The 18,773-nt window shown below is 39.7% G+C and overlaps 1 protein-coding gene across 3 annotated transcripts in view; it reads right to left on the bottom strand.

Moving 5' to 3' along the window:
• Positions 1–11,879: 11,879 nt before the first annotated feature.
• The window catches only part of DSE (dermatan sulfate epimerase), a 49,429-nt gene continuing 42,535 nt past the window's right edge, over positions 11,880–18,773 (bottom strand). For all 3 annotated transcript variants that reach the window (XM_030556161.1, XM_030556162.1, XM_030556163.1), the window contains 2 exons: positions 17,016–17,223; positions 11,880–14,188 (listed from right to left, as the gene is read on the bottom strand). In XM_030556161.1, the coding sequence (XP_030412021.1) occupies positions 12,427–14,188; positions 17,016–17,223 (1,970 nt within the window). In that variant the 3' untranslated portion in view covers positions 11,880–12,426. The remainder of the gene's footprint in view (positions 14,189–17,015; positions 17,224–18,773) is intronic.

Raw genomic sequence — 18,773 nt, 5'->3', positions numbered from 1 at the left:
CACTTTAACAGTATAAACAGCTTCCACCAAGACCCCAAAGGGACTAGACCTGTGCTAATAATGGATTTTTCAGTTCTCTGGAAGTTCCAGAAAACAAAAATTGTTTCAGATCAACTATTTTGAGCAAATTGAAAAGTCAAAAACTAATTTCATTTAATTTTTTTCCTTTATAAATAAAAAAAAAATACCAGTAATTTCAAATCAAGAAGGTGTTTAAGATCCGACTCCAGGAAGTAAAACTGGAAAATCTTAGAGGATCAAATCTTAGGTGGGATCACAACATTTTTCAAATTTCTGTAAATTCTGGCAATTTGTTTTGGTAAAAAAAAAAAAAAAGTGTCTCTAATGTCCTGGGACCTGCACAGCTACAACACCACGGCAAACCTTTAAAAAATGTTATTTTCAGTCAGAGCAGAGGAAACATTGATATATTTGATGTAATTAAATCTATTATTCTTGCTGACTGCTCTGGTCAAGTCACACTCCATCCCCAATTCCTATTTCAGCTCACTTCAAGTTCAAACCATCCGTCCATTCATTCTAGGTAGTACTAATATGGCCATCATCAACATAGAATCTGAAAGCCTCACAATCACTGATGGATTTTATGTTCACGCCATCTGTGCAAGGTGAGGATGTGTTCCCCTCATTTTACAGATAAGCAATGGAGGCATAGGCACAGACTAAAGAACCAGACTGGCTTCCTCAGGCAGAAAGCTTGCAATCTATACTACCTGATGGAGAAGTGATTCCTTCCAGGGGTAAGTAGCTTTCAAATCTGTTTGTGGCCCATAACAGCCCTGTTGGTGGAATCTGCTCAGAAGACCTGCTGAATCTTTGTATCTCCTGGCTGGGATCTGGCTATATCCTGCCTCCATTCACAGCAATGCGAAACTTCTATTGTCTTCAATGGGCCTGAGTCAGCCAGGTTCTTGTCCCCCAGCAGAGCAAGAGTTACAGGTGGCTTGTACCACTGCACCTTCCATCCAGGTGATTTACCTCTCCTATGGGGCCACAACCCCAGCTAGTGCAATCTAGGGAGTTATTCTGAGTTTATGATTGAACCACTTGTCTTACATGTTTGGAAAGTATCATGCAGCTCAGTGGCTAAAGAACACTAATATTCAACAGAGCAGCAGCCTGAGAAATAGCACTATAACTGTGCATATCTATCTTACATTTGTTGGCATTTTATGGCATTAAGTGTATTAGTAGTTTTTATTTTCAGAACTGGGTAGGAATTGTGTTTACAAAATAAAATGTATGCCTGGAGGAAGGTTTTAGCAGTGAGCAAGAGCTCAGCTCTGCAAAAATCGAGCTTGTCTTTTCACAGGGAAATAAAGGGTGCTAAACCAGTTATCTGACTATGCAAGTAATTCCACCAGATTTCCCCCTTCCCTTCCCTTTTCCTGTTGCTCTTCTAACATCACAAGTCAGCTCCAACAACAGCAGAGTAGCTGGAGTGGAGGGTGGGGAATGAGTCCAGTAGTTCCACAGGGACCAACACTATAAGGTATTTACTGTATGATCTACACCGACTCCACAGGTGACATATGTAAGTCTGTGAGATTCTGAATGTCTTCTACATGACTGAGGTCCTTGTGAAAAATATTCACTGAGTATTTGAAAAAAATCAAGTTATTTCTATGTGATTAGAATTGGGGAGGGATACTAAGGTTTTATGAATGTGCCATATAACATCACTTTCTTCTCTTTGTTACATCAAATCTTGATTGTCTCATGATATCCTTACAACTGTAACATCATGCTCAATATATTCATATTACACTCCTCTCTTGATTGGTTTATGTTATTATGTCATAACTTTAGTGCAGTTGAAAATCACCTGCAGTTTCCAGTCCTGTGCTTTCCTCTTGTTCAGAAATTCACTACTTAAAGTAAGAACCATTGAAACGGCTTTAACTCTGATCCTTCAAAAAATTACCTACCTGCATACCTTAAGTCATGTGAGTAGCTGCGTTAACTTCAATGGGACAGCTTGTATGAATAAAGTTATGCATGTATGAGATGATTTGAAGAATCAGGGCCTAAGAGAAGATACACTAGAAGAAGAACAAAAAAGTAAAAGTAATATTGCTCACAAAAAGAAAAGGCGTCAAATTCACCCTTGTGTAGTGGGCCACTTAAATTTCACTTAAGCTCAGTTTTGAAAATTTACATGGGACTTAAGTCTGCATATGCCTTGTAATGGCTCTCTGCATAAGGGTGAACTTCAGCCCGAATAATGGCTTCGAAAATACTAAACCTGCTCAAACAAACAAAAATGATTGTCAGTTCACCCTCTGCCTTTTCTTGGTGAATTAATGTGGAGAGTCTGGGTGTTAATAAATCTGCAACCAACACGCAGCTGCTGTTTTGATTTGAAGGTCTTTGGCCCCTGGCAAAAGTAGTTGGTTTTCTCCCTGAAAAGACACAAAGAAAATCCAAATTGAGGAAGTTTATCAGATTGCAAACATTTGAACTTTCTTTACACAAGAAAGGCCATACGGGGTCAGACCAATCTAACCCAGTATGAGGTCATCCAAGAGTGGCTAGTGCCAGATGCTTCAGAGGGAATTAACAGAACAGGGCAATTTTCGAGTGATCCATCACCTGTCGTTCAGCCCCAGCTTCTGACAGTCAAACCTTCTGTGCCTCAGAAAAAGCTTTCAGTCCCTGACAATTTTTTTACATGAACGTGTTGGCAGAAAGATCTTTCACTCAAACATTAATGTTAATTAGTACTAACAATCCAGCCTGGTTTATAGCCCCCATTATAATCCCAATGTCCAGACCAAGATGCAGGAGAGTATGGAGCTTCAGCTTCATAAAGCTTCATCTTCCTCACCTCAGCAGTAAGGGAGCCCCTAAAGACGTTCTAAAATCCTCAAGTGTGAAAGCTGCCCACCAGTGCTGGGGAAACCTGGAAGAAACACAGTCTCATGAATGGTTTCAGAGTAGCAGCCGTGTTAGTCTGTATCCACAAAAAGAACAGGAATACGTGTGGCACCTTAGAGACTAACAAATTTATTTCAGCATAAGCTTTCGTGGGCTACAGCTCACTTCTTCAGATGCATTCAGTAGTGGCTGTGGGTTAATTATGAGCAAATTCTTGTTCCTTTGATGTAAAAGCTACTCTTTTGGCTAAAGGGTAAGGTTCTGACTCATTTGAAATACATGTAATATTTCTCTCTGGTTCCCCATGTTTCATTAAACTAATATATATCTACTGTAAAGCACAAAGAAGACATCTGAAAGCCTCTCAGTTGGTCTTTAAAACACAAAGAGGAAAACCACTACCCTTGGATCTACCCCAATGACCATAAATGAAGCATTTAGAGTTGCCCTTGAAGGGGTGCGTACAGATGTCAGTCATTTCTACTTGACAAGTTTAGAAGACTTACAGATCTGACATTTAACCGCATGGAAGAAACTCCTAACTGAAATTCTCCTGGAAAAAATTACATACACCTTTGTCAGTAAAAGTAAATTAGCAGCAGCAGCTTTCTAGAGTAAACCTAGGGACAAAGATAACTTAACCGGGAAGTTCTAGTTTGTCGAAGGAAATGCGGGTGACTGGACATTACCACAAATCTTTCAGCCCCCTTCCCACTGGATTAGCCTACTTACATAAGCACAATTTAAGTCCATTTGAATATATATTTCTACTTGCATAGTGTGCATTCACCTTTTTTAATTTAATTATGGTGAGCGCTAAGGATGTTTACAGCTGTTTTTAGACTCATGTAAGTGAATTTAATACTCACTGCAGAGAAATGTCCCTTGCTTAAGGCAGGCCCCTGTCCATGCTTCCTCACATCATTTTACCAATGTGTCTCATTCCTTGCTTGCAATAACTTGTTATTCCAGGCATACACCATTCATGGTGAATTGTGTCAAATTTGTGATGGCTTTGTCTGGCTTGTGTTAAGATAAACAGAGACCAGCATGAGAGCAACAAACTGAGGTTCAGTTCTAATCTAAACCAGGATTTGAACATTGGGATTCAGAAATCAATAGGTAATGGGCTAACCCACTGGGTCCCCATGCCCCTGAAATGCTTGCATGCCTTCTAAAAATACTCTTTATTTTGTCAAATGAAAGTATTGAAAAATGTAAAGGATTTTTTTTCATATGTACAGAAAAGAAAAATAATTCCATTTGAGCTCTGAAGCTGATTGTATTTTAAAATGAACTCCAGATGATAGCTTCATGTTTACACTGATTTTTAAAATCTGATGTATAGGTGCGGGGAATCTCGCAAGGAAGGTTTATATTGGAGACATTTTTAGGAGAAACCTAAGATTACTAGAACTGAAAGAGATTAAAAAAAAGACCAGATAATTTTGTTTACTTTGTTTATTTGAAAGCACTTTGTGTGCAATTCCATTATTTCCCCCATATAGGTAGTCAGTCGGTCCGTTTCGCCTGGCATTAGACACAGTGATTGGGGTAGAGAAAATCATTTTTAAAAAAGATGAAAATATATTAATCAAAAATAGTTAGCAGAGCTTCAGGGACAGGTATTGCACTGGAAAGTATTCTTAATTCATTTTAAAAAATTGCCTAGACTAAGTTGGGTGGTGTCTTTCTAAGGCTCCAAGTCTTTTTCTACCTCAGTTCTATAATGTCCAGATATTATTGCATAAAGAATACATAAATAATTGAAAACATGGAGCATTTGCAATTCCATCTGAGGATCTCAAAAAGTGTTTCACAAGCATTCATTAGTTTTCACAATATTCTGGGTTGGGTATTATCCTCGTTTTACAGATAGGGAAAAAGAGGCACAACTCTTTATGTGACATACCCAGATCATGCAAGTAAGGGCCAGGGCAAGGAAGAAACCCAGATTCTGTTCGTGGTCTCAGCACCAGATTTCTCTGCCCCCTAAAACAATGCTGAACCCGGACGGCCCTGTAAAATAACAGGAAAATGGAGTGAAAATGGTCAGTAACTGGATTTAAAAACAACACGCTTACATGCTAAAAACTTGTCAAGGTTAAATTTGGAGAAAATACTAAACGCATACATATTTACCCATGGAGTTAATGAGGGTTGGCATCATATAGAGTGCAGGTAAAAGGATTACAAAATTAAACCCATAATAGTCTTATTACAGAAGTACAGAATATACAATATAAATTCATTATCTCTGTTAATCCAGGTAAGTGAGATATAGTCTGCAATGACAGATGAAGAATGTCACTAAAATCAATGGTAAGCCATAATGAATTAGACACGAGGGAACCAAATCTTTATACTTTGGCCCCAATTCTTCTCCTCCTGATGTCAGTATTGCTCCTACCGATGTCAGCCCCTATTAACCTCAGTGGAAATAGGACTGGGCTAGACAAAAACTAGCTTGCAAATGAGTGCTCACATTTTCATGGTTCTTAAGACAGACATTCTCTTGATTAGGAGCAAGCAAACACCTGTAAAATTTCTATCCATTCCCTGCTGATTTTTAATACCAAAAGTTCTGTTTAAACATCTTAAGAAAATAGTACTCTTTCAGAGCAGCTGTGATCATCCAATTGACTGGGCTGTAAAATGAAGGGTATTTATTGCTAAGGCACTGGCAGACAGTAAAATAGGTGTATCTATTCACAGAGAACTGTACAAAATCTCACGGGTTCTTTCTGAGCTAATGCACTTCTGGAAAAGGAAACCTGTTGCTTCCCTCATCTCAAACTGCCCAGAGTGGTTTTGTATACTTTTTGACCATCAAATTACTTTCTTTAGGGCCATAGCTCTGGTTTTTACTAGGCTCCCAAGGAATGGCCAAAATTCTACTTAGTGAACTCACAACACCTTTTTTGTGGTTAGCAGTTTCTTGGCTTGAATGGAGACACAAATAGATTAATCCAGTTAGAAGGCTGAAGGATGCAAGGGCTTCATGACAAATAAATATGATACTAAGTCTCAAAGAAACACTGAAGAAAAACGACATTAAAACTACCCTATTGACCCTGTAGATTCCTCTTGCTTGAGACATCCCAGCTACCAGCCATTTCTGTATTAAAAGGCAGGAAATTTCAATTTCACATCTATTTAATCCATGGCTAAGTGTATTTAAATTGTTGGCCCTCTTTCAACAGAATTGATGCGAATATCATACAAAGTAAGCAGTAAGCACTGCCATTCAATATGGTTAAGCCAAATCAGTTCTCTGAGTAGTGTCCCAACAAAGAGGCTATCCAAACTAAGAGTAGATTGTACATTATTAACAAATAGTTTTGTTCTAACAAACTATTTCACCCATTGATCCATTTTACACTGAATTTTCGATCATTTATGAAAGAAAGAAAAAAAAGGACCAGCCTGAGGAAAAATGTGGACATGAGAAATTTGTTCTGAAATAATATTCTAATACCCTAGGAACAAATTCTGAGTCCACTAGTAAAGCCCACGTAATATTTAACATTTATATATACTGTATTTGTATACAGTGGTGTTCACCTTAGATAGCAAGTACAGAGACGGGGTGAAATCCTGGCCCCATTAAAATCAACGTCTAAACTCCCATCGACTTCAATGGGACAAGGATTTCAGGATTTACCAATCCCTGCCTGCAAGAGCGTACAAAATAAGATGATCACACAAGACAGGATCCTGAGGGAAATAAGAATCATAGGGGAATGGTGCAAAGAGGACATGGAATAATGTTCTGGAGTTAGTTGGATGGTGCTATAAACTAATTCCAAGATTTATTGCTTTTTTCCTAGTGATTTTTAAGTAATAGATTGACGGGAAGTTGAAAATTGCTATTTAGGGAACTGTGATGAAAGGTATGCTTTGAGGGAAGAGTTCGAAGGAGGAGAGTAAGCTGCATGTTATATTGGATGAGGGAAGGCATTCCAGGCATAGGAATAAAAGTGCTGTGCCCACATGAACTACTTGGAAGTAGGGCTTGCAGTATCTGCACAGCTGGACTGCATCCAGCCACTGCTGAGTATGGGCATATAAATACTGCCTGGCCCATCCTATATTCCAACACACACATCTCACTCACCTCCTTCTGTTTCACTGTAGATCTCAGTGTTGCCTACTGGGGTCACCACTGATTTGGTCTCCTCACACAGTGGCTCTGCAGCTTTTAAGCTGGTTTTGGTCTTTCTCTGAGTACTCAAGGCTCTATAGGATTTATACCCCACAATGACAGCAAAAATGGAGAAAAAAGGATAATTACAGTGTACAAACCATGAATGACTGTCAGTCTACCATTAAGCACTCAACAATGGGGCAGACAGCTACAGGAGGAAGACTGACTTTCAGGAAGGTGCCAGTCATGTCTATTTTACTATGCTAAAAAATGGTTGTTGTATGTTCCCTGGAACCTCTCGACTCAGTCCTGCTCTGCAGCATTAAAGGAACTCTCTCTCTTTCTCTTTGCTTTTTAATATGGTATTTCTCTGTGAGCAGTTGTGAAACAAACTACCAGTATTCATGGAGGCTTTCTTGGAGGGTGAGGGGGATCAATTATAGTTTAATAAACATTAAATCTGTCACATAAAACAGGCCTCAGTCCTTTATTCTCTTAAACAGAGTGTGAAATGACATCCTCTCAAGGGGCCCTCTACATGAAAAGAGGGAAAATTAGTTCCTCACAAGTCACTTTCTGGATTCCACATGCGACTCAGGACACAATATTGAGAGACAGCTGCAACAGCCCGATGCTCTCAGGGCCTGATTTCCCCCTCTCACTTATCTCTGGGTAAGTCGGGAGTAATGCCATTGAAATCACTGAAGTTCCACCGGCATAAGGACAGGAAAATCAGGTCATTAGAGTCACACTTATAATTTAACACTGTAAAGCTTTGATTTCAAATGCTGGACAATTTCCCAGTGATTTTCAACAGAAACTTTCAGAAAACTGCATTAAGCAAAATGAGTGCTGCTTCCCTGTGTAAGCATGAAGCTCTGGGCAGGCTGCCATACACTTAGGTGCAGAAATGAAGTACACATAAGAATGGTCATACTGGGTCAGACCAAAGGTCCATCTCGTCTTCCGACAGTGGCCAATGCCAGGTGCCCCAAAGGAAATGAACATAACAGGTAATCATCAAGTCACCCATCCCCTGTCGCTCATTCCCAGCTTCTGACAAACAGAGGCTAGGGACACTATCCTGGCTAATAGCCATTGATGAACCTATCCTCCATGAATTTATCTAGTTCTACTACACACCATGGAAATGCAGCAACAGAACAACACCAGGGGCATATGTAACCTCACACATACACCTTGTACTCACCTAACAGTTTGTCACTTGAAGTAATCTGCCATTACTCTCTTCACAGCATAAAAGTGGGTCAGGGTGCGTATGCACACCGACATGTTGACCAGGTAGAAGAAAAGACTAGTTAACTCAGTGAATTCATCCACTTAGCTTTTCAATTGTGGAGATCTGAGCTCAAATTCTACTGTCACAAGTTAAAAGCTTACATCCGAACTGAAAAGGAGTTTACCAATTTCATAGAGTCTAATGCCAGAAGGGGCCACTATGATCATCTAGTCTGACCTCCTAGATAACACAAGCCACAGAATTTCACCCAATCCTTCCAGCAGATTTTGGGGCATTCTCAAGGCACATATACTTGGAGTCATGCTACCATGCCTCCTTGCCTTCGTTTCTTTCCCTTACGGAACTGGAACTGTGCACAGAAGAAACCTGTGGAAATAATTGGTAATGTGAGCTCGCTGGGAAAAGGAAAATAAATAATTTTCCTTTTGGCCAGTTATAAGCCCAAACCCCATGAAACTCCAAACATGCAATTTGTTGGGGTCAGAAGAAGAGAAGAACAATACCACAGTCATTTCCTTCATTCCTCTCACAGAATTTGGGCCATGTTAATTAATTTCCTGCTACTCGCATCCCTTTCATATGTAAAATCAGATAGAATATGGAGTTTAGGCCATGTTAATTACTTTCATGCTTCTTGCATTTCTCTCATACATAAAATCAGAGAGAATATGGATTCATGTATACATGAATTCACTGGGGCCTTAGAGAACAGAGAAAAATATAAGGTTTTACACATTTACAAGAAGCAATTAAACAGAATAGCATGTGCAGACATATTTCAGCTTGGTTTTCAGTGTTGTCGGAAACAAGACAAATCTTTGCTTACTTAAGACCAAATAATGATTAAAAGAAATGAAAAAAGTAACACTAAACATTGTCCATCACGAAAAGTCTAGGTGGAACCAGGAAGATGGCCACTGATGCTGCTGCGGACTTACAGGACCCTCCTGTGGGATCTCTGTGGTATTTCATACTAATGCGACAAGGATTAGAAAGAGCCCCACTCCCTAATTCAGTGACTAACACTGACCCAAGCTGTGTGCTAAAAAAAGAAAATTGCCCTTATACCACCCCTCTTTTCCAACTATCACAAACACTTGAAATGACTACAACAGATCCCCCTGGGAAATTTTAGGATAGTTACAGCACAGTTGTGTGAAGGGATTGGGACACTGGAGGAGGTAAATGTCTGAAAAATGGCCAGAACAAACATTTTCTATGTGTCGAAGAGATAACTGAAGCCATATATAAAGTCAGCTTGGTTTGGGAAACTGGCTTCTGTGTGAACAATTCACATCAGTTTTAAGTAGAGTCCAGTCTATCAGAAAACAACAGCCATGTTGATGAACTGACCAGTCAACCACACACCTCATTTGGAATCAGGTAGCAGCAGAGACAAAAGCCCAAACCAAGTACAGTACAGTATTCTGTTAAACATAAACTACTAAAAATATAAAGGAAAATTTTAAAAAAAGACTTGACAAGGTAAGGAAACTGTTTCTGTGCTTGTTTCATTTAAATTACGATGGTTAAAAGCAGCATTTTTTGTCTGCATAGTAAAGTTTCAAAGCTGTATTAAGTCAATGTTCAGTTGTACATTTTTGAAAGAACAACCATAACGTTTTGCTCAGAGTAACAAACATTTCAGAGTTGTGAACAGCCTCCATTCCCAAGATGTTTGTAACTCTGAGGTTCTACTGTATGCTTACATATAAACACATACATGCTCTCTCCAGCTTTTACTGACCTCTTGATAGGGGTCACGAAGCACATTCTGTAACGGCTCAGGAAATACAAACTCTGCCCATTGGATTTCTGTACTACTCTCTAAATCCGATCTCATTTCAATAAAACAATGGCCAGATTGTGTCTAGTACTTACATGGGTGTGCAGGGGGCACAGTGCCCAAAGGCCAAGCAGAACAGGAACCCTTCCCTTGCTTCCACCAAGTAATGTATCTAGAGAGCAAAACTGAACCCCAAGTAACTAAGAAACAGAAAACACACATTTGCCTGAAGATTCAACATTTAATGACCATTAATATTACACAAGAGTTAAAAATTAATCAACAGTCTCTAGGAAAATAAAAACAACCCAACAACTGTTTCTGCCCCTCTTTTAAATTTGTTCAATGTAAAATGCAGAAATAAACAAATTTTCATTGAGCAGAAAATCACATGCCATTTTTAAGCACTTTTATTGATCTATCGAATGTTACCAGCTGCTTCAACACCCTATTATTGGACCAATTTATAATCCAACTCAGAAGAAAGCAATATGCATAGTTATGAAGAATAATGTTGGGTGACAATTTATTTTGCTGCTCTTCAAGAGACTTCTGGTTTCTGTACATGAGCAGAATTTGCCTCAGTATAGGAAACTGAAATTAAATGGTAAGTGTTGTTATACATTTTCTAGATCTTATAAAGTGTTAGTTTGCATCCTAGGCCATTAATTTAAGATATTCAGCTGTATATTTTTATTTCATGAAAAGGTCCCCACCCTTGGCCAGAACCATTTGAAGAAAAAACATCAATATCAAGGGCCCAAGTGATGAAATTCGAGAGAACCATCCCTCAATATTATATGTTGTGAATTAGGAGCTAATGAACACCACTGAATTGTTTAAATTATCACGGAAAATATTCCAGTCAACAAAGAAAAAAAATCTATGCATAAGAAACAATTATGATTTGTTCATTTAACAAAATGTATGAGAAGAAATGCTTTTCTGTTTTTTAAAGACATACAGTAATATACACCAGTTCTATAGCCTCTCCATACTGAAAACCTCACAGACATTTATGATTTTTTAAATTCAGTTTAATTAATGCAGGTGTCAAACTCATTGTCAAAAGCCACAGTATTCCCCATATCAATGATGGCCAAATTAATGATCCATGTGCCTCCAATGATTTGCAGAGCACTAGCTGGTGGTCAGTGAAGAACTGGCTGGTCACATGGTTCTGGCTCTTCTTTGTTTCCAACTATATAATCACCCTGAGAGCTAACCTGCCCCCCACCGCCCCCCCATCAAATACTTTCTTAACACAGCTTTTCCACATAAGCAATTGCTGGGATTGCCACAGGGTGGTGGTGGTGATGGAAGTGGTTTTTTGCAATTGCAAACAGAAGAAGAGGACCTATAGGAGTCAATTTCCCTATTGAGATGTGCTCCACATATGAACATGTTTGGGAAATGTTACCCTGTAAAATCAAAAGCAGATCATATCAGGGTTCATCTTCCAGTTTTCATCTGGTTTGGCGAATGGGAAGGGGATTTCTCATAATGAGAAATAATAAAGTTTGCTTCTTATTTGCCTCCGACTGTAACTTGTTAATCTTTCCTATGCCCTTTAAATTTGAATCACTCTGTTGTAAGGTTATGTCTATAGGCATTAGAGCTGGTTGAGAATTTTTAATACCTTTTTTCCACTGAAAAATGATGATTCATCAAAACCTAAATTGTTTGTGAAACAGAGTTGGTTTCTTCAAATCTCTCTTGAAAGTTCAACAAATCTCAACTTGAAAAATTTTGGGGAAAAAATGTTATGAAATGGTCAAAATGTCCTGTTTCTACATTTTCAAACCCCAAATTTGGGGGGGTGTGTGGATTTTTGATACATGGATATTTTCAAGGTTTGGTCATTTTATGTCCCAATTTGGAACAGGAACTTTTTTTGATATCTCAAACAGTTTCATGGAGCAGGAAAACCATTTCCTACCTACCTGTCATAGGCATCTTTAGAAGCCTGAAAGTAATACTATGCAAAAACAATTGTGTATAAAATCAAGGATCTTAGGAAACAAATCACCCCTTAAAGAAGGCTCTTTTTTTTTTTTGGTAGAAATTAATTACAGTTTCACAGACTGTGCTTTAATGAACAAAGCATAATATTCTTCAGATGTCAAACGCAACCAAAGCACAGATGAAGAACACTTAGGTCTCTCAAAAATGCATTATTTTCCCCTCTTCCCTCATGGGGTGAAATCAACCTTCCCTTAGCTGTTTCCTGGAATGTTTCAGAAAAGGAAAAAACAAACTATGGCCCTATTAGGGTTAATTCTTTTGCATAGACTGATATGACCATAAACAGGTCAAGCAGTACATGATCTTTTGCTAACATTGTGACTGGGAACAAGAAGAATACAGCCACAATAATACACAGCTGTCAGCTAAAAGTATTGCATAAAGCCATCTTTGACCATGTAGGCTCTTGGCCTTTTGGAAATAGGTCAGCTGCATTGCCAACATGACAAAGAATATAACAATGTTTAGAATTAGGAAGAGGCGGGTATAAGAAGCCGATATCAATGGAGCACTGCTTCGAGCAGTGCTCACCATTTGTTCCAGGCCAGATTGGCCTTTGATTGATGCACCATTTTTGTGCTTCACATAAGTAATATCTGCAAAATCTAAAAGGTCTTTCATTTCCTCATCTTCATCTACTGGTAACTCTTTTTGTGCCAGAGTCTGTGCCTTCTGTCGCACTTTTCTTTCATTTACTTCAATTTGTGCAAAGATGTCAGGAACGGCATCGACAAACTTGTAGCCTTTGGCTACCTTTTTGCTTTTCTTTGCCCTGCCTTGCTGCTGTTGCTGCTGCTGGGAGATAGCAAATAACCTATCAATGGCTTCTTCCGTCTGTCTCTTATCTGAAAATCTCAGCAGGCGTTCAGCAGTCTTTCTAAAGCTATCTGTGTTCCGCACACGGGACAGAATCTGTTTCTCAAGCTGCTGGAAGACAGGTTTGAAATGCTGAAGATTCTGCTCCACAATCTGAACATAATCTTTCACCTCTGATACAGCAGAGTTCCTTATGGTAGAGGTTTGGTCAAATAGAATTTTTTGGCGATCTGCAATAATGTGTGCAAAGACAGAATGGCCTCCATCCTCACCAGTCCACAGGTAAACGGCATAGGCATGCTCACTGGTGGCTATGAAGACATCCAGTTGCTGAGAATCTCCATGGACATTGAAGCTTTGGACATCTACGGAAGGTCCTATGAAGAGGTAAACTGCTCTGGTGATTGGGTTCCGCAGGTGGGTTGTAACATTCACATAGTTTGTTCCATTATATGGGTAGCCCCGGGGATACATTTTTGAGGCAACAGTAGCCTTCTCACTGTAGCCAGTGTCATCCATCCAGTACATCTTATATATCCCATCTTGATGCCTAATAAAAGCCCCATGGACATCATCAATAACAGTCTCTTCAAAAGGCACATCCACATTGTGGAAGAAGCTGGTGGCTACCTCCAGGGGGCTATCATTTTCAAGATGAATTAGGTCCACAAGCAACAAAAGCTGGGGATGCAGAAGTAGAAGGTTTCTTTGGAAGTTTTTCAACTTCAGTTTTGGGTTGTAAGCACCCACTCCTTCTCCCCTGATAAAAACCACTCCATTTCTCTCCATAGCGGCGACTACTCTCCCCTGGCAGTCTGCAGCCAGGTCATGTTTGTATTTCAACCACTTTGATGAACAGTCCTCTGTAACCTGCCCTTCCCATGGAGAGAAGCAGCTCTTTGACACAGCTGGAGAAAACATCAACACATTGTTTAAGAAGGTATACTTTGGCCCATACAAGGCTTCTGTTATGAAAGGTACACCATTGGGAGCAAAGGTAAAGGAGTTCTGATCAGGGTGCTCATGGCCAGCATTGAAGTTCCTCCACCCTTTGATCCACTCTTTGTACTTATTCTTATGAACAATATCATATATTGCACGACCTCCCAGTTTTCCAGATTTGAAGGAGAGGAAGGGCCTGTTGATTTCAGCTGGCAATGCACTTCCATATGTTACAACTCCCCAGTCCTCAAAATAATGCAGCTTTGGAATACCGTAATCCGGTGGAGGTACGGAGTGCAAGCTTGCATCATACCTGCCAAAAGACAAAGAACATGGTTTTACACTTAAACATTAAAATTAGAATTATTTTATTTTGATTTTCCAGCACCTATTCAAAACTCAAGATATTTTGCAATATTTAAAAGAAAGAATTGTCTACAGTGTAACATTTTTACAAGGATAGGTTGTTGGCTCCAGCCTGGAGAAAAAGTGGACTGCATATCTTTTCATTTGGTCCCTATCCTTTGAACTGTCTGGCTTGGGTAGCCCTACTAGGAGTTAAATTCCTACTGATATAGCTCTCAGGGTCACTGGAACATACTCATCTTCCCCACCATGTCAAACTGCAGTCCTCTTAATTTTAATAACTAATTTAATGCTAGTCTGCAGATAAGAGTTTACACTCGCATCAGAGCACAGCTGTCTTAGTTAAAAGGAGCCACCGGGCCTGAGCAGTCCAGTTGCTGGTTGAGTGAGGAAGGACTGGAGGGCTGTGAAACTCTCCAGGTGAGGAGACCTGGGAAAGACCCTGCTCAGGCAGGGAACAGACAGAGAATGCAAGGACCATAACCCGCAGGTAATAAAGGTGATGGGACAGAGCGGGAAGCAGCCCAGGGAATGCAGCAGCAGCAACTATTAAAGGAAGCAGGACGTGGCTGCTATTTGTAGGGTCCCTGGGTTGGGACCCGGAGTAGGGGGTAGGCCCAGGACCCCCCCCACAGGCCAAAGGCAAAGTTGGCAAAGCCCGAGGAAGGGGCCAGTTTAGTTCTGGAACCCAAACAAAGGGCTGGAATTTAAACAGGCGCCCGCACATGGGGCTGAAGACACTGAAAATAATTAAGCATTTTGTTGAACTTTTTGTTATCCTGGGAAGGGATTGGACTTGAAGGAGTGACACAGCTGAAGAGGTGGGGCAATAAGAACCATCAAAGGCAAAGTGTTTCCAGGGAGAAAGCCCTGGGGTTACTGCTCTATCCCAGAACAGACACAGACTTAAAGCTAGCCCAGAAGGGGCTGAGAACTGAGCCCAGAGGCAGGGCTGCAGAAACTGACAAGGGCACAGTGACAGGCCCTTTTTCACCTTGAAAAGGGTTCATTTGTTTTAAACTGTGTGTGACTTAGCCAGAGGCTGAGCCAGTGAAGACCTGCCTGATGAGGGCGACAGCTGACAGAAAAAAGAGAGTTCAGGTTTGCACTCAAATGACAGGAGGCTCTCAGAAGAGTGTGCCCCCTCATATACTGTCTACTCAATTACAAGAAACTCAATTCCTATCATGCACAAGGTGTAATTTCCAGACTTCCCAGGAAAGGAAGCATATGGAGAGTCTGAACTCTTCAAAAGGATTAGAAATAAACTGAAAATAAATTATAATCCCCCAGTTTTTTTTTAAATGATCTTATCCTCTGCCAAGCCAAAAGACAAACTTGTAAGACAGTAGGTATATAAACTAAAGTAATACACTTCAGTTTAAAAAGAAATCGTACCTAAATAAGATTAATTATTTTTTTATTTCCTTCTATTTAATATGAGCAGCTACATACTATTTCAGGCATTATTTAAAGGAACAAAACAAACAAAACCAGCATCAATCCCCTAGCAAGAACTCCATCTCTAACACAACCAGATGAAAAAGTCTTTCCTCATCAGAATACATCTCTCTAATTAATGGCTACCCCCTTCAGGCCCTGGCACAAAGACAGGCCTTGGAATATATCTGGTAGGACAACAACTCTCGGTGATTTTGACCAAAGGTGAAAGCTTGTTCCACAGCCAATGACACCTCGTGGAGAATGCTCTACAACGATCCCCTTTCTTTATTAAATCCAGGAGACTTCAATGCAAGTGCCTCTGCTGACTGCAATAGAAGCACTATGGCACAAGAAGAGTGGGACTCTTTCAAGTAGTCAAGTTCCAGGACATTTAGGGCTTATTTCTGTGACTCAAATCCACTGAAACATCCTACTCCTGAATGTTAAGGTATCTTCCCAGGGGAAGGAGTCTCTTTTAACTAAAGACTTGCTAGGGGTGCATGAGGAGGAGAAAGGGAGCTTGCACTAAATATATAACTAGCACAGCACCCAGAGGGAGCCAACAAGCCATGAATTTTCTCAATGTACATATCTTAATTACAAAAACATATGCATGAAATACACGTTGAGCCACTGTGAGGGAAAAACATGATGCCAGTTTAAACGCTGGATATATACACACACTATTGACCAGCAAGAACTGGATGTATTAAAGGCCCTAAAAGATTTTCATTTCTTGTCTGCAGTGGAATGATCTAGTTTTACAAATTAGGGCTGAGTTGTAAGTTATGTGGAAAATGTGGCTCAAATCCTGTTCCAGATTTTTTTTTCCATTTTAACATTGCTTACATGCTAATGTATGTACCATTTTTAAAAGAATCTATGTTTCTCTCTTTCTTTAAGCATTGAAATTTACATTTAAATTGCATTTAAAAGAAGGAACTGGGTTTTCAATGGGTTTGTAACTAACTACCAAAGCACACAATAAGCCGTAACATGAGTGGAAGAATTTTTTGTTTTTTTGTTAAAGAACTCATGTGGGAACTTTGGTACAAGAATTTCACTCTCTTTGAAAATGGTTATCTACAACAATGCAACTAAAAGCATTGCCAACAAACAGATGGAAAACAAGTTCTGTACAAGACCTGTGTTGTATGCGTCTATATATTATATGGCTTGAAGAAGTTCTGAGTCTCTTTTCGACTAGACACAGGTATATGACCAGCATAACATCAATTTGTACAGTTCATTACAAAACGGAAGTTAATGGCTTTTGATTAATGCCAAGCAGCTGCCATGTTTCTTTGAAGCCTACTCATTCTGTTTCATACCAGAGAAATTCAGTGTGAAGAGTGCACCACCGCTGCCCTTTGGATGGAGTCCCGGGGCCTTCTGCCACTCGATTCCTTCTGATCTGATCTGCCAACCAATTCCCACTGCCGTTGCGCATGACAAATTTGTCTAGAAACACCAACTGGCTCTCTGGCCCATAGAACCAGTTATAGTTGGAGTCTGCAATTGCCACAGTTCTCTGAAATCCTTGGTAAAAAGTTAAAAGGAACACAAGAACAAGCAAATAAATGAACAAAGACTTGTACTGTAAAGTAAGGATGATGAAGCCAAACATTACAAATGGGTTTACCTTTTTAAAGTATTTATAGACATACTCTTGAATGACCCACAGTCAGGTTATACAGTAGCTTTTTCCCATTGCTGTAGCATACTTTAATACTCGCCTTTCTTCTTAAACTAAAGAAAGCACAGTGATACAGAAATGTCAAGGAGAAAGGCCCCATCCACCTCCCTTTCTTCACTTTAACCTCTCACAAAGGATAGTATCAGTTTAAAGATTTTGTTTTTCTTATGTCAATCCATGCCCTTTAAAAGTAACTACAGCTCACAGAAGCTCCTCAAGGTAAAATGAAATCTATACCTTGAAAAAAACTAAAACAAGTGTGCTTTGTTGTTTAAGTATCTTTCTGAAGCCGATGCCTGAGGTATCATGTGGAGTCTGTGTGAGCCATTCTTCTAATATGGGTGTGTGCTGCCATGTCAAAGGTATTCTTGCCTTCTGGGTGGTATTCAGAATACAGGGCCAAATCTTCAGCTGATGTAAATCAGCATAGCTCCACTGACTGTATCAGAGCTATGCCCATTTATGACTGCAGAGAACTGGCCCCTCAAATCCATCCAAGTTAGGATTTTGTATTTTTACCCATAGTTTGAGGTTAAACTTGTATTTACAGCAGGCTGAACTGATCTGGACACAGAAAGAACCAACATAAGTCTTCATTACAAACTTGAGCCCAACTAGAACAAAAATCTCTTCTGAAAGTTGACAAAGTTTGGTTACATTTTTTACAATTAATTTTCATATTTACATCTCCGCACTTTAATTCCAGCTGGGACTTCAAAACAAAAGTATGATTACAGCCTGATCAGAGGAGAAAGTACCAGAAAGTTTGCAACTGTGCTGCCTCTTACAAGATTTCCAGCCTAATTTTGCTAACTCAAGAAGTTACAATAACTCAGAAAAAGTTCAGAGCAGGAACAGAATTTTGGACTACTTATCCAGTCTGAAGCAAACCTCAAACTTTTCAAGTTCTCCCCACATTACTATATTTCCCATTCTCCCTTTTTAAATCTTTCCTCAGTTCACACTCCTATAGCTGCTTTGCAAAATACTTCATGAGTACTTTATCTAATGTCTCCACACATCCAAGTTGTTTAAATGTCATGACTCTTCTATTCCCACAACACCTAAAATAGATGACCCATGTAGCTAAAATGCATGTCCATTCCTTGGTTCTGTCCCAATTTCATTACTGTAATTTCATTCTCATTTAATTCTTCTGTTGGCTTCCACTTGCCTTCCATGTTAAACTTGAGCATCTCATTCTCTGTGCAACTCTATGCCTACCTAAGTCTGTGCTTAATCATAGTGTGCTCTTTGTCCTCTCTCATTTTGCTCTGCCCAAGATACTAATTTCACCACTACTTTTGTATCCTTCTCCCATTCTTGCCTTCATGCTTTCTGCCAAACCCCACCCTTCCCTGCCCCGCAATGCTGCACCTTATTTCTGGAACAT

Source organism: Gopherus evgoodei, chromosome 3 (genome assembly GCF_007399415.2).
Source record: "Gopherus evgoodei ecotype Sinaloan lineage chromosome 3, rGopEvg1_v1.p, whole genome shotgun sequence".
Taxonomy (NCBI): domain Eukaryota; kingdom Metazoa; phylum Chordata; order Testudines; family Testudinidae; genus Gopherus; species Gopherus evgoodei.
The sequence above is the reverse complement of the archived record's forward strand: the minus strand, read 5'-3'. Positions and strand labels throughout refer to the sequence as shown.